The following is a 12,862-nucleotide window of genomic DNA, read 5'->3' on the forward strand; positions in this document are numbered from 1 at the left end:
TCTTGCCCTGCTTTTTGACTTAAAAGTCAAGAGTAGCTGTATTTTGTTCCTGCACTGTAATCTAATGTGGACCGTAGGTGACAGCATTTCTTAATGCAGCAGCGGTCATGCTTTACCTGCAGCAAAAAGTCCGTGACTGATGCTATTAGTGGGTGACATTATTAAGGAAAGGACCCGGGATGGCGTGCGGGATTAGCCATGTGCACTGCACTAAACCCGGCAGGGACACGTTCAGACAAAAGCATCAGTACTTCAGGCAAAATGGCACGACTGGGGAAATGTCTTGCCCAAAGAAGGGGGAGCTTTTTCTTATTTTAATTCCTCAACCTTCAGTAAAACTGCAGAAATATTTTCAAGAGAAAGTGAAAGAACCACACTGGCATCAGAGGCGTTCATCCTCCACGGGGAGAGGTGCGTGAGGGTGCATGTCTCGGTGGTGCAGGGGTGCTCCTCCTTCCTTTATGGGCACTTTGAAGTGCGAGACTTTCCCTGTTCTGTCACCGTGGCTTGACTCCGTCTCCAGAGGAAAGACGACGGCTGCAGACGCAAACATGAGCTGTTATTATTGCAATGCTGAGAATGCAAGAGATGCCTGACAAAACCTGAAACACGGCATCTGTGCAAGCTGCCGCGCTCCGGCCTGCAGGCCTGGGCCATCCCGCTGGCTCGGCTGAGGCAGCCTGTGGCAGCTCAGGATGGCTGACGGGTAGCTGGCAGACTCCAACACCCCTTGCTAATGCGGGCAGTGACTGTGGCCAGCCATCCCCACAGGGCTGGGCCTGCTCTGCCGGGCAGGATCACCTCCATGAGCTCCCTGGCTATGGGGCAGCTGGGGCTGCCAAGGCACGGGAGGGCCCTTGGGGTGCTGTGGGCACCGAGAGGGTCGGCTGAGGGGCCACGGGGGGCTGAGGGGACCGCCACAGGGTACCGGCAGGGTCCTCAGAGCTGCGGGGCACTGCAGGCATCGAGGGGCCCCTCAGAGCTGTGGGGTGCTGAGGGGACCCCTGGGTGCCGTGGGGCGCTCCGCGGGCCGCGGGGAGCTGCCGGGGCGGCGGGCTGTGGCGCGGCGGGACAGGCGAGGCCCGCGGGGTGTCCCCTCCCGGGGGTGCCCCCAGCCCTAGGACCCTCGGGGTCCGCCGCTCCCGCCGCTGTCCGTAACCCGGCGGCGGAAGCGGCGTCCGGCTCCAGCCGCCCAATGGGCTGGTGCTGCGCGGCGGCGGGGCCCGTCACTTCCTGGCCCTGCAGCCGGCGGCAGCGAGGCGAGAAGCCGGGGCCGGGGGCGGCGGGGCCCGCAGCCTGGCCGGGGCTCGCCACCAACATGCCCTTTGACTTCAGGAGGTGAGTGCGGCCGGGCGAGCCGCCCACCAACGCCCCCCCCACCCCCATCCTCGGCGGGGCCGCCGCTCCCCGCCCTGCCGCCCCCGGCCCTGCCGCCCCCGGCCGGGGCAGGCGCCTCCCGGGCGGGAGCACCCGCTGATGCCAGGCCGCCCCGCAACAGGGAGGCGAGAGCCGGGTCTGTGACCGGCTGCGGGCGAGGTGAAACCCGAGGGAGGGAGGGCGGGAGGGAGGGATGGAAGAAGTAGGTCTGGGCAGGGAAGGGACGTGGGAAACCGGGAGGCTCAGCCCAGCGAGCGGCTGTTATTGTATACGGCTGTTGTGCAAAGTACGAGGGAGGTGCGTGGAGTTTCGGGCTCCCTCGGGCGGGATGGAGGGGTGGAGCGGCGGGGCCGAGGGCTGCGGGTGTCGGGGTGAAGGCGCTGGGCCCCATCTCCTCCCCGCAGGTCCCCGGGCTCCCGCTGGAGCGTGAGGAGGTCGCTCCTTACGGGGAGGCTGCCTGTGAGAAGGGCCACACGCAGGCCATGGCTCTCTGATGGCCAGGAAGCCACGTCGGCCCCTCCACCTTTGGTTTTGGCATTTTGAGCAGGTGTGAGTTGCAGGATTTGGCCTTGCTGCAGGGTGTCTGCATCCTGCGGGCCATAGCAGTCAGTTTCAGCTACCAAAGCAGAAGCGAAAAAGAACAGTTTGACTCAAACAGAGCTAAAATAGCAACTGTGGATTCATTTTCTTTTTGAGCCATTCCTGAACCAAAGATCTGTAACTTTCCAAATTCATAGGTGCCACGGGGAAGACGTACGGATGGGTTTTCTCATGTAGGTTTTACTAGAGCATTAACATTACAAGAAAAAATACATACCTTTTTGGGAATTGAGAGATACAATTGTTGTTTGATTCCCCTCACGTAGGGCCATCCTGAAGCATACATTTGCACCCCTTTGAGATGATGGGGAAATGGTGATATTGCAGGTTTTTAGTTCTCCCAAACAAAAGTTGTGTTGTTGTGTTTCTGCTGTAATTCTAAATCAGGCCTCTCATTTATACAGGCTAACAGGTTCTTGTATGTGATCCATGGGGCACTATTGAACATGGAGGCAGTTGCTTCTGAATGAAAACTTGCCGAAGCTGGAAACAGCATCTGCTGGATCATGTGGGATCCGGGGCCCAGAGCCCCGTTTCTGCTTTTGTGTAAAATTTGGTAGAAAAAATTCTTCTCAGCTTCGGAGCCATTCTGCCAGCTGCAAATCCCATTGCCATCTATTTTCAGACTTGTACAATACATGAACAATAAGGGATCCTGGGTTGTGGCTGTCGCTTTGTAGTGGCAGATAAAGAAAATCTTATTTCAGATGTCTTTGAAAATGTAATTTTTGTTGGGTCTCAGAACATGCATGTGGAAACACTGGCTCACCAAGAGTAATCATCTTAAGAGACAGCACTAGTGCTTCACTTTGGAGTGGAACAAAGACGTTCAGTAAAAGCAGAATTGCAGAGTTTGTGTTAATGAGTTACAAAAACATAGAGGCATCAGTTCAGATCTGCATTTTAAAGATACACAATTGCAAGTAACATCTTTGTCATTCAGATTGGAGGATTAGAAATAGACACTTCGAAGCACCTTCTCAAATAATGTAAGCTTGCTGAAGTTCAGCTTTTCTGCAAAGATGAATTTTTAAAAGACTGCCCTTGATAACAAGAACTTTATACTTAAACATACAGAGAAACTATTGTTACACGCAACAAACCACTTTCCTTTTTTTAGAAGCATGAAGAGAGTTCAGGACCAAAATTTTTGCAAAGGTTAGAGACTATCTTTAAGCTGTTGTGGTTTTTGTTCATTGTGCAGTCAGTGAAACAAAATCTGCTGAGGGTGGAAAATTTTACTGTCGTAGGTAAAGTGTGATGCATACATTAAAAAAATGTACAGTTACTTCCTGTCAACTATAGAACATACAGTACTGTACCCTTAGGGAAATAAGGTTACCACCTGTAGCAAGTTTCTGAATGAAGAAGTGACGTTTTTCATCATACAAAATGCAAGATTTTTCTTTCGGAGATTTCAGCTGGATGTTCTCTTTGGCAGGTACAGTTTGGCACCCTGCCTTTAGGACACACTTTAAAGTGGGTGTTATGCCTATGTATGATTAGAGGGTTGGATTGTTAAGAAACTTTTAAAATTGCCCCTACATATCTTCTGGAGTATAAAATTCAGAGGTTCCAAGTGGAAAGGCATTGTCTTCTGGGAGCCACAGATTTCACAGGTGTGTGTTGCTAAAGCATCTGAAGAAATCACTGTCCTTAACTGCTCTGCTGGGGCATTTGGGAAAGCAAGTTCTTTTTTTGTTGTATCCTTCCCTCACTTAGAGCTTTTATTTTTGATATTTTAGAGAGCAGGACATTGACAGCTAACATCAGTTGTAGAGAGGGGCATAGTAGACCAACTGGAAGTTTGTGACTTGAGCTCTGTTTCCACACAAAATAGCTCTAGGAGGAGTAGGTTGCCACAGTCTCATCTGGAGACAACAGAGACACAAATGACAAGTAATGAAAAAAGCCCATGACCAAAAAAGTCCCTATTCTTCACCAACTAAAAGTCAAAGAAAGCATTTCCATCCATGTGACTACATCTGTTTCCTATCTCCTAGACTAATGGGTTCATATTCGGCCAGACTGAAGAACCTAAAGTTCTTCATGTTTCTTGGAAGTTGTCTCCATGGGTCTGAGGCATGTTGGTTGGTATCAGATAAGGAAATAGCTTGTTTTGTTACTTGTACTATTTTGTACTGTACTTTCTTTTTCTGTAGGACTTCTGTTTTCTTGGCTTATCAATGGTTCCCTTTGCTAATATAAAATCCATTTAATTTATAAATAAAATAATATTTTCGTAATTTCAAGTGAATAATAATTATTCTGTCCCAAGTATCTTTAGGGTTTTAATAATACTTAGTACTTACCTAATGCTTTTCATTTTTCAAAGCATTTCATTCGCACTAATCTCTACAGTCCTGCTGTGATGTTGGTAAGGAACCAAGTTTTCAGATTCCAGATTGGAGCCTTCAGTACAGGTCTGTTTAATGCATGTCACGAGACACCAGCCCTCCTACAGAACTACTAAATCAGTGTGTATTTCCGGAAGGCCTGGTTCTTTCTTATTTTTTAAAACCTACTTGGCTGCAAGAGAGAGACAGATTTTTCCTTGTTGCCTCTCCCCCTGGTTTGTTAGAACTTGTGTCAGCAAAGCAGCTTCATACCTATTTTATTGGGGATCTTGCGTTATATCGCAGGAGCTGAAAGGGTATTTTCCCCCTCAAGCCTTTAAGACCCAGTGTCACGTGCGTACTTGCAGCATCAGTGAATGGTTAAAATCATAATTAGATTAAACCGTAAGCCTGGGTCATCTTGAATGGTGATTGTGGGCCAGAAGGGTTCTCACATGTTGTGCGATCCGGTTATCAGGGAGGCTTAGCTTCAGCAGCAAAAACCAGTGCTGGGCTTTAGATTGCTCTGGTGTTGGGAATTATAGCAGTGAAAATGAAGTTAACTCCTGTGCGCTGGATGTGGACATGGTAGAGAGAAATGCTGCTGCAAGTTCTCTTGAATCTGTTGGCTTTTCTTGGCATCTGCCTATTTGCATGAAAGAGTTACTGATGGCTTTGTGGCTGACACTGAAACTTATGAACTATTTTGGTAGCATTAATTGATTAGACTGAGAAAAACTAAAATAGACTGCTCTGAAATCAAGTTTATGTTCTAATTGTGGGCAATTTTCAGTTGTGCCCTGGCCACTTTTCTGGGCATAGAGTAGCAAATATGTGTGAATCCTTATTTTTATATTTAACTGAGAAATTCAGAATTTATTTTCCACAATTAATTATTGTGATGTTTTCATTAGGGTTTTTTTGGTTGGTTTGTTTGCTTGGTTTTGTTTTTGTGTTGGCTATTTTACAGCTCTTGATAACCTGAATGAAGTAACAGTATGTTATACCTGGATTTTGGAGGTCATGGGAAAAGAGCCAGGCTTAGAGGGGATTTAGATTTAAATGCTGATTTAGAGTGGAAGTTCTTTGCCTCAAAGACTCTTATTCCATCTGCATCTGCACAGTACAATGGACTCCCACAGTCAGCTGTTCTTTGGCACATCTGTGATAAATGATACTTTTTACATGGGTATTCTGATTCAGATGTAAACAACATTTTTGTTGTTTTGGGACACAGGCAGGTCTTTGCTTCGATTCCCGTATGTCTTTTTTAAATCAAATTGTCCAGTCTTAAGCAAAGCTGACACATTTCAAACCTTATTCCTTTTAGGAGAGGCAGTATGTTTGGCTTTAATTTAGACATGAGAGTTGTGATGCCTAATAGGCAAACTGATGCTCAAGACATCTGACCTGACACAGTTGCGAAACCAGTGATACAGACTGCTTCAGCAACATCAGGGAGGTCTATTTGTCCGCCTTCGATTTCCGACCAGATTAGTGAGGGCAAACCGGTAGATTGTAAGCGATTTGGAGTCTAAGGAGAAAAATCTTTTCCGAATTAAGCAACCCCTTGGACAACAATTTCTCATTCACTTGTGAGCCTAAGGAAAGTAGCTTTATCTTAGTCTTCAGGCTTAAGAAGGAGCAAAGCTTTCTTTCGTAATCCTACCATTTTTCTTCCGACAGGTTTGTGAGGGTCACGACTTAAAATCTTACTGTAACCCCTCAAATCTGACTTATACTTGTATGGGATTTGTTTGGTCTGCGTTTGAATATTTGCCAATTGTTAAGCAGAAATGGTGACTACATGATGTTTTGGCACGGCCTAATAAATATCAAATGTTAGTGGAAATGTACATGTTTGCTCAGGAGTTTTAATTTGGAGTCTCAGCTAGCTCCGTGTTTCTCATTGGATCATGGTGCTCTGTACTCCATCCACCTGCTTGCTCTCTCCCAGCACAATGTTTAACTAGCTGCATTAACACGCACTAGTTCATTTGGCAGAATTACTCGATGAACTTACTTTAACAAATGAGCTCATGGTGGTGCCTCTCCTACAGAAGGTACACGGTGGTGATAGCAGCAGGTAGGTGTGTTCTTGGCTGAAACAGCGCGGGGAGGGCAAGAGAGAAGAATAAACAGCTAAGGCTGGCTGGTACGGCTTCTGATTAAACGAGTGGTGGCTACTGGTTTGTGTGTAGCAATGGTGTATCAGAAAGGTTTGTGTGTGCCCTGTACTAAGCTGTGCATGGTCATGTTCACTTCCACAGCCATAGACACTGCCACTTGTACAATGATTTTGTTCAAAATCTTAAATCCTGTATGTGATTGAGCTGGTAGCCATCGCTTCTTAAATTAACGTCTCCATGTTCCCCGTGTTCTGTGTTGATTAGATAGTTGCCTCTCTACACTTTGCAGGGTCCTGCACTTTTTGTCACCAGCTACTGAAGCGATAGCTGACCGCTTCAGAGTGCCTGGTAACTCTACAAGCATATTTTCATCTTGAACCGCAGCCACGTCTGGCAAGTATGTTCCACTTCACATTGTGCAATGTCGCTGGTAAACAAGCCTTCCAAGTGGTATTGCTGCCACCTTACGTAATTACCAAAGTTGATTTTGGTGCCAGGCAGTACCATGACTAACTTTGTTTCAACAATAGCCCTTTGAGGGCACCTGAGAAATTATTCTGCAGTCACAGCAGTCAGACGGGCAAGCGGAGTTGTACAGATAGAGTCTATTGATGTTTATGCCACAAATAACTGATTATACATAGTGTGCATGTGTGTAAATATTTCTTCCTAAGTCTCCCTAATGCAGTATTTCTCTTTAAATATAGTTGGAGTAGAAAACTTTTCCTGAGTAAGTACAGAAGTATTAAGGTCTGGCTTTGTAGGAAAGTTTTGTATTGTTCCTTCTGAACTTTAACTGTCCTCCTTTGTTCACTCGTTGATGACACAGATGCTTTCTTCATGCCATCATAGTTCATTGCTGTGAAAATGACTGATTCACACTGTAAACAGAGTTGAAGCAATACCACCAGCGTGGAGTGAGAAGCTGTGGAAGTTGTTGAGCTTGTATTTTGAAGTGTGCATGTGTATTTTTTAGGCATGTAATTCAAATGGTGGAGGTGGTGAGAAAAGAATAGTCTTGCAATGGAAGAAGTAGTAGTGGAATCATCTGTTTTTTGGGTCTTCTAGCCAAGCACAAGCCTTGAAATGTTGTCTAGGTATTCCTGTACTGAGCCAGCTGCCTCCAAAATGGAAAACTTGTTCTGCCAAAAAAACTATTAACCACAATTTTACCACAATCTACAAAATCCTCCTTATACTGAAATGTTGGAGTATTTTAGTAGTGGTCATGGGAGACACACACATAAGTAGGGACCGCAGTAGGCAGACAGTGTGATTGGTTGCATTTGAATTTTGGGTGCTTGGATGTTTGTTTTTTCCTTTGGTTTTTAAGGATGTTTCCAAATGAGACGTATCTAGTTTAATCCAGAGAAGCCAGAAAGATTGGCATTTAATAGAATAGCCTTCAAAATGCCATGTTAATATGGATGGGCATGTATTACTGCTAAGAGGATTTCAGGCAGTCATGGTGGCTTAGTATTTATTTCACAGTCATATCCTAAGGCAGATCACTTGCCTCCCTAATTGCTGTCCGTTTCTGTAGACCACTGTGTGCTGTGAATAAAACAGGGTTGGAGAGTCTGGTAAAACATCAGTACAGCCAGTAATGTAAATATGACTTTGTGTTTTCTGATAAAGGTGAAGTCTCAGAGCCTCACACGGATTCCACATCACTCTAAATCAAATGTGATGCTAGTGAACAGCAATCTGAATCTGTCTGCTGCATTATAACAAGTTATACCTGGACTAACAAACACTGGTGAACGTGGTCCCCAACTACAAGTTGTGGCTCTATCTTGGGTCTGTATCAGTCATGTTTTTGTAGTGGGGTAGCATCAATACGGATGTTTCTTGGAAACTGAGTCAAAACCAGGAACTTCACTTGGAAGCCAGATGATACATTTGAGTTGTAGTTGCTTGTAGGTAATACAGTTATATGCAACTCAAAACCAGGACTGAGATGTGGAAGCACATACAGAAATTCTCCTCTCCTTAGGTTGGGATATAAATAGGAGAGCCGGAGCTGGTCACTGCAAGTTTATTGGTATTACTAAGTTAGATACTGAAAAAGTACAATATATTTTAATCCCTGCCGGATGTTCTGGGAAAGGGTATGGTTTTGCCCCTAAATACGGGTGTATTAAGAATGGCTTTTGTCTTACAGAAATTGCTTTGGAGGAGAAGGAAGACTTTGTGTTGTGTGTGCATACAGCAGTGAACGCCATTGTCTACTCTCGCAAGTCAGGGTTCTGCTATTCTTAACTCTTTTCAGCTTCAGGAAAGTAGCAATCCCTTTCTAAGCTTCAGTTACTGATTTTTTTCAAGGGGACCTTAGTTTGTTTGCTCATTTCGCAGAGCAGTGGCTGAACAGTTTTTCCTCAGAGTGGTTTCTTGGCCTGGTCCAGTGTGAGATGGTGAGTCTAGCAGACGTCCAGGAGTTTCCCTTACTGATATGGAGAAATCTCTCTGTCATGCAGTAGGGTATGGTTTGGTCTGTGTGCTTTTGAGGGAAGCTTTATGAAGATAGAGCAATTTCTTCACCCCCTTTTTTTTTTCCTCTCCAGTTGTTATATTTGTCCATGAGGCGTAACAGTTTTAAACTGAAAGAGGGGAGATTTAGATTAGATATTAGGAAGAAATTCTTTACTGTGAGTGTAGTGAGACACTGGCCCAGGTTGCCCAGAGAAGCTGTGGATGCCCCATCCCTGGAGGTGTTCAAGGCCAGGTTGGACGGGGCTTGGAGCAGCCTGTTCTGGTGGGAGGTGTCCCTGCCCATGGCAGGGGGGTGGAACTAGATGATCTTTAAGGTCCCTTCCAACCCAAACCATTCTATGATTCATGCTGTTTTGTACAATCTCTGATTTGTATGCTGTCCTAGTGCAGCCGGGACTTAAACCTTTCAGAAAGCAGCTTCCAAAAATAAAATTTACATGGTTCTGATGCTAAATTAATCTTACCAGATCTTGTTTCGAGGTGTTCAGCAGTACAAGGCAGCAACAGAGTCTTAATGTCTTGTGATTCCTAGAAGCTATGGGAAAGACTATGGTAAAACTCTTCTTTGTTTCCATAGCTGTGTCCTGGTTATGCTCCGAGTTGTATGTAGGTAGTTTCTTGGAAGCCACAGTCCAAGTTTGAATTTTATTCAGTGCCTGCTAGAGATCAGGACTTTGTGTCTGTGGGGAGGGCTGAGGAGCGGGTGACTAAGGCCAGTAGCACTGGCAATACTGGGAACCAGCAGCTGCAGGAGGTAGAGGAGCTCTGAGCTGGCAGGCCTCGGGAAAGGGAGAGATGTTCAGGACTGGGGGGCTCACAAAGCAGGGAACGGGTGAGGGATGGCGCTGGAGGATGTGTCTGGGGGATGCAATGGTGGGACGCGCTGGGATGTGCTGGGGACCTGCAAGAGCAAGAGTCTTTGAGCTTAAGGGGGATGAAGGCTCCAGACAGGAAGGTTTACAGTTTACTTACAACATTTAAGTATCGGAATTATTTACTTAGTTTGAGGAGCAGCCATTTAATCGTCTTCCCTGTGCTCCCTGCCTCCATTCTGTCTTCCTGATCTCCAGAATATGGTGCTACCACTCAGAAATACCGTCGCTCTTGCTTTCAGTCCAGCAAAGGGCTGGATCCCTTTAAATACCAGTCCCCTTACTTGAACATTTTTTCTTCATGACGCTTTTCTCCTGTTTTTATGAAGCAGAGTATAGTTTGCTCACTTTATTAAAAATACATTTCTCTTCCATCCTTTGTTTTGACACCTGCTTCACTGCCTAAAAGGAAATAAAATGCTTGCTGGCAAGACTCCACCGTTGAGTATCTGAGATTATAAATACATTCCTCCTCCTAATTACCTTTGAAATGTGTTTGAGCCTAACATTTTATTTTGAAAAAAATGTGTTGTACCACTTTCTCTCTTCCATTCCTTAGTGCCACCTAAAATAGTTTGCACTTTTGGCGTATTTCAGCAATAGCAATTGCTGTGTATTCCTGGGCAATAGAGAACAAGCTTCTTGCGCACTGAAAGAATAAGAGCACAAAATTTAGAACATGGTTGACAAAAAGGTATTATGCAGGACAGCACAATGGAGTCGGGGAGCCTGACAGAAGGGAGAAAACAGAGAAATAGCTCCTTGGAAAGAAATCAATTTAAATGGGAGCAGAATGTATTCATTTTCTGTGCCCTCTTTCTGCAAGTGTTGTGGGGATTCATAGTCTGTTGTCCTAGAAATAAATGAGTTTGTGGTTTTTTGTTGTTTTGTTTTTTTTTTTTTTTTCCCCTATACAAGCCCCGTACCTGCTAAGTAACTGGCAGCCCAGATGACATAATGCTGCAGAGGCTGATGCCTCCGACGTTCTCTCAGCCCTTTTCCCTAAATGCCCAGTTACCCAAAGGCTGGATTATATAATGAATGACAGTCCTCCTGGCTAACCTTGTTTTCTTGTTCTCAGTACTCCTCCTTGTTTCAGAAACTTCCTCTGTTAGTTTCATTATGTTCTTGGAACTAGAATTAAGAGGGAGGAGCCGGCTGGCAAGGAAACCTATTCCTGCATTTCACTCCTGAGCTTAAAAGTGGGGAGAGTCAGCAGGTCAAAAAAAAAAAAAAAATATTGGAGAATCATGCTTTGAAAACTGGCGTGATGTTGTTAGGGAAAAGTCAGTCATGCAGAATTTGAAAATTCCACTCTTCACCTGCTTGCAGTACAGATGAGCTCGTTTAAAACTACGCTAACCCCTCCACCGCCTTGTCCAGTCCTTCCCATATCAGAGCTTGCTCAAAGTAATTCAGGATTAAACAGTTTCCAGTGTAATTGCGAAGCCTTGAGAGTTTGACTATTAAAGCTCAACTTCTGCAGTATGTGTGTTAATACCCTATTGTGTGTAAATGAGGACTAGCTGATTACTTAATGATGTTTGTGTATTATCTGCTGTTACGCAGGTGTTAATCTTATAAAATGTGTTAATAACTGCTTGGTATTTGGGTATCGGTTTATTAGTCTTGCTTTGAATCTGTATTTGCATCTTGAACTCACATTCAGGGCCAAGCTTTGGTATTTGTATATTCAGTGTTTACTTTCTGTGTGAAACTTACAGGATCACTTATTTTACGTTCCACATGCTTCAAAGTTTGTATCCCAATTCGCAAAACCATTCCTGATCTAGATGGTTCACAAACATGCACTCTAGGCACAACCCTTTTACTAAACCAAGGCTTAGCTCTTGCAGTGCCCATCCAGTTTGTCTTCCTAAGTGCATCTTCCTGGAGCTTTCCCTGTTACAGACCTTCAAAGAAGTTGGAACTTTTATCAGTAATACCTCATATTTTTGCAGAATTTTTCATATGTAGATTTCAACGTCCTTGACGAAAAGTGGGCAATTGTCACCAGGTGCCGTTCTGCAAAATGGAGAACCTGAAGAAGAAAGATCTGATTGACTGGAACAAAAATTACGCAGTGAGTCAGTGCTGGGAGCAGAACAGAACTCAGGTCTGCTGGCTCCCACTGGTGCATCCCATCTGCAGGATCACAGTGTGGCTGTCCCAGAGGCTGTCCTGAGCTGCTCTCTGCACATTATGTTCTCATCTGCCGGCAGGCAGAAACATAGAAATTTCATTCAAGCAAAGAATTAACAGTCGCAAAATGAAGTGTGCAGAGTCTGTAGTTCCTATTTTCTTCCCCTGCTGCTGACTTCTTGCCATTGTTTTCCCACTTTAAAACAGGGTGAGATTCCACCTACTTTATTGGAAGAAGTGTTATTATTTTTTATTTGTGTGGGATTGTGTAGGGGCTAAGTGTTCTAGCAGAGTTTTCAAAGCATGCACTTGCCTTTGGATGGGAAGAAAAGCAGCACAATCTAAAGAAAGGATTTCAGAATGAAATCTTGAACTAATATTTCTCCAGAAAAATAGAAAAATTAGTGCTTCCTCTGCATGTATAGGGGAAGGTGTTAGAAAAAGACACCTCAACTTCCTTTCAGTTATTTTAGAGTGAATTTACTGGTGTATAGAAATCCTTTCTTTGATAAATCTATGGAACAAAATTCTGGATTTTTGTCCAGAACAGGTACAGCGAGCACCGTAAGAAGTTGAAAATGCATAGGGAGTTGGAAGTCACTGCTTTTTTAAAGTAAGAGAGGTGTTACTTAAGAAGACATGCTGTTCTTGATGCATCCCCAATTAAAAACAAAACAAAATAACCCAAGAGAATTAGTTCTGACAGGACTTCTACTCTGTAAATCCTGCCATTTGATTTTAGTGCTCTTTTCCCATGTCCCTGTGAGAAAGAGACCCTCTTGTGTTCTGACGTTACTTTGGAGGGAACGTGGTGGTTTAGATAGCTTCCCGCTCTGTCATTTAGAGATCTCCAGCGCTCTTACTCAGGGGTTGCATCTTCTCTCAAGCCCATGCTTTCCTAGTTTAGGAACTT

The 12,862-nt window shown here is 44.7% G+C and overlaps 1 protein-coding gene across 1 annotated transcript in view; it reads left to right on the plus strand.

Moving 5' to 3' along the window:
• Positions 1-1,179: 1,179 nt before the first annotated feature.
• Positions 1,180-12,862, plus strand: part of ERGIC1 (endoplasmic reticulum-golgi intermediate compartment 1) — a 59,719-nt gene continuing 48,036 nt past the window's right edge. Inside the window, exon 1 of the mRNA XM_063348832.1 lies at positions 1,180-1,338. Within this exon, the coding sequence (XP_063204902.1) occupies positions 1,196-1,338 (143 nt within the window). The 5' untranslated portion in view covers positions 1,180-1,195. The remainder of the gene's footprint in view (positions 1,339-12,862) is intronic.

The sequence above is a fragment of the Chroicocephalus ridibundus genome, chromosome 11, assembly GCF_963924245.1.
Source record: "Chroicocephalus ridibundus chromosome 11, bChrRid1.1, whole genome shotgun sequence".
In the NCBI taxonomy this organism is placed as follows: Eukaryota; Metazoa; Chordata; class Aves; order Charadriiformes; family Laridae; genus Chroicocephalus; species Chroicocephalus ridibundus.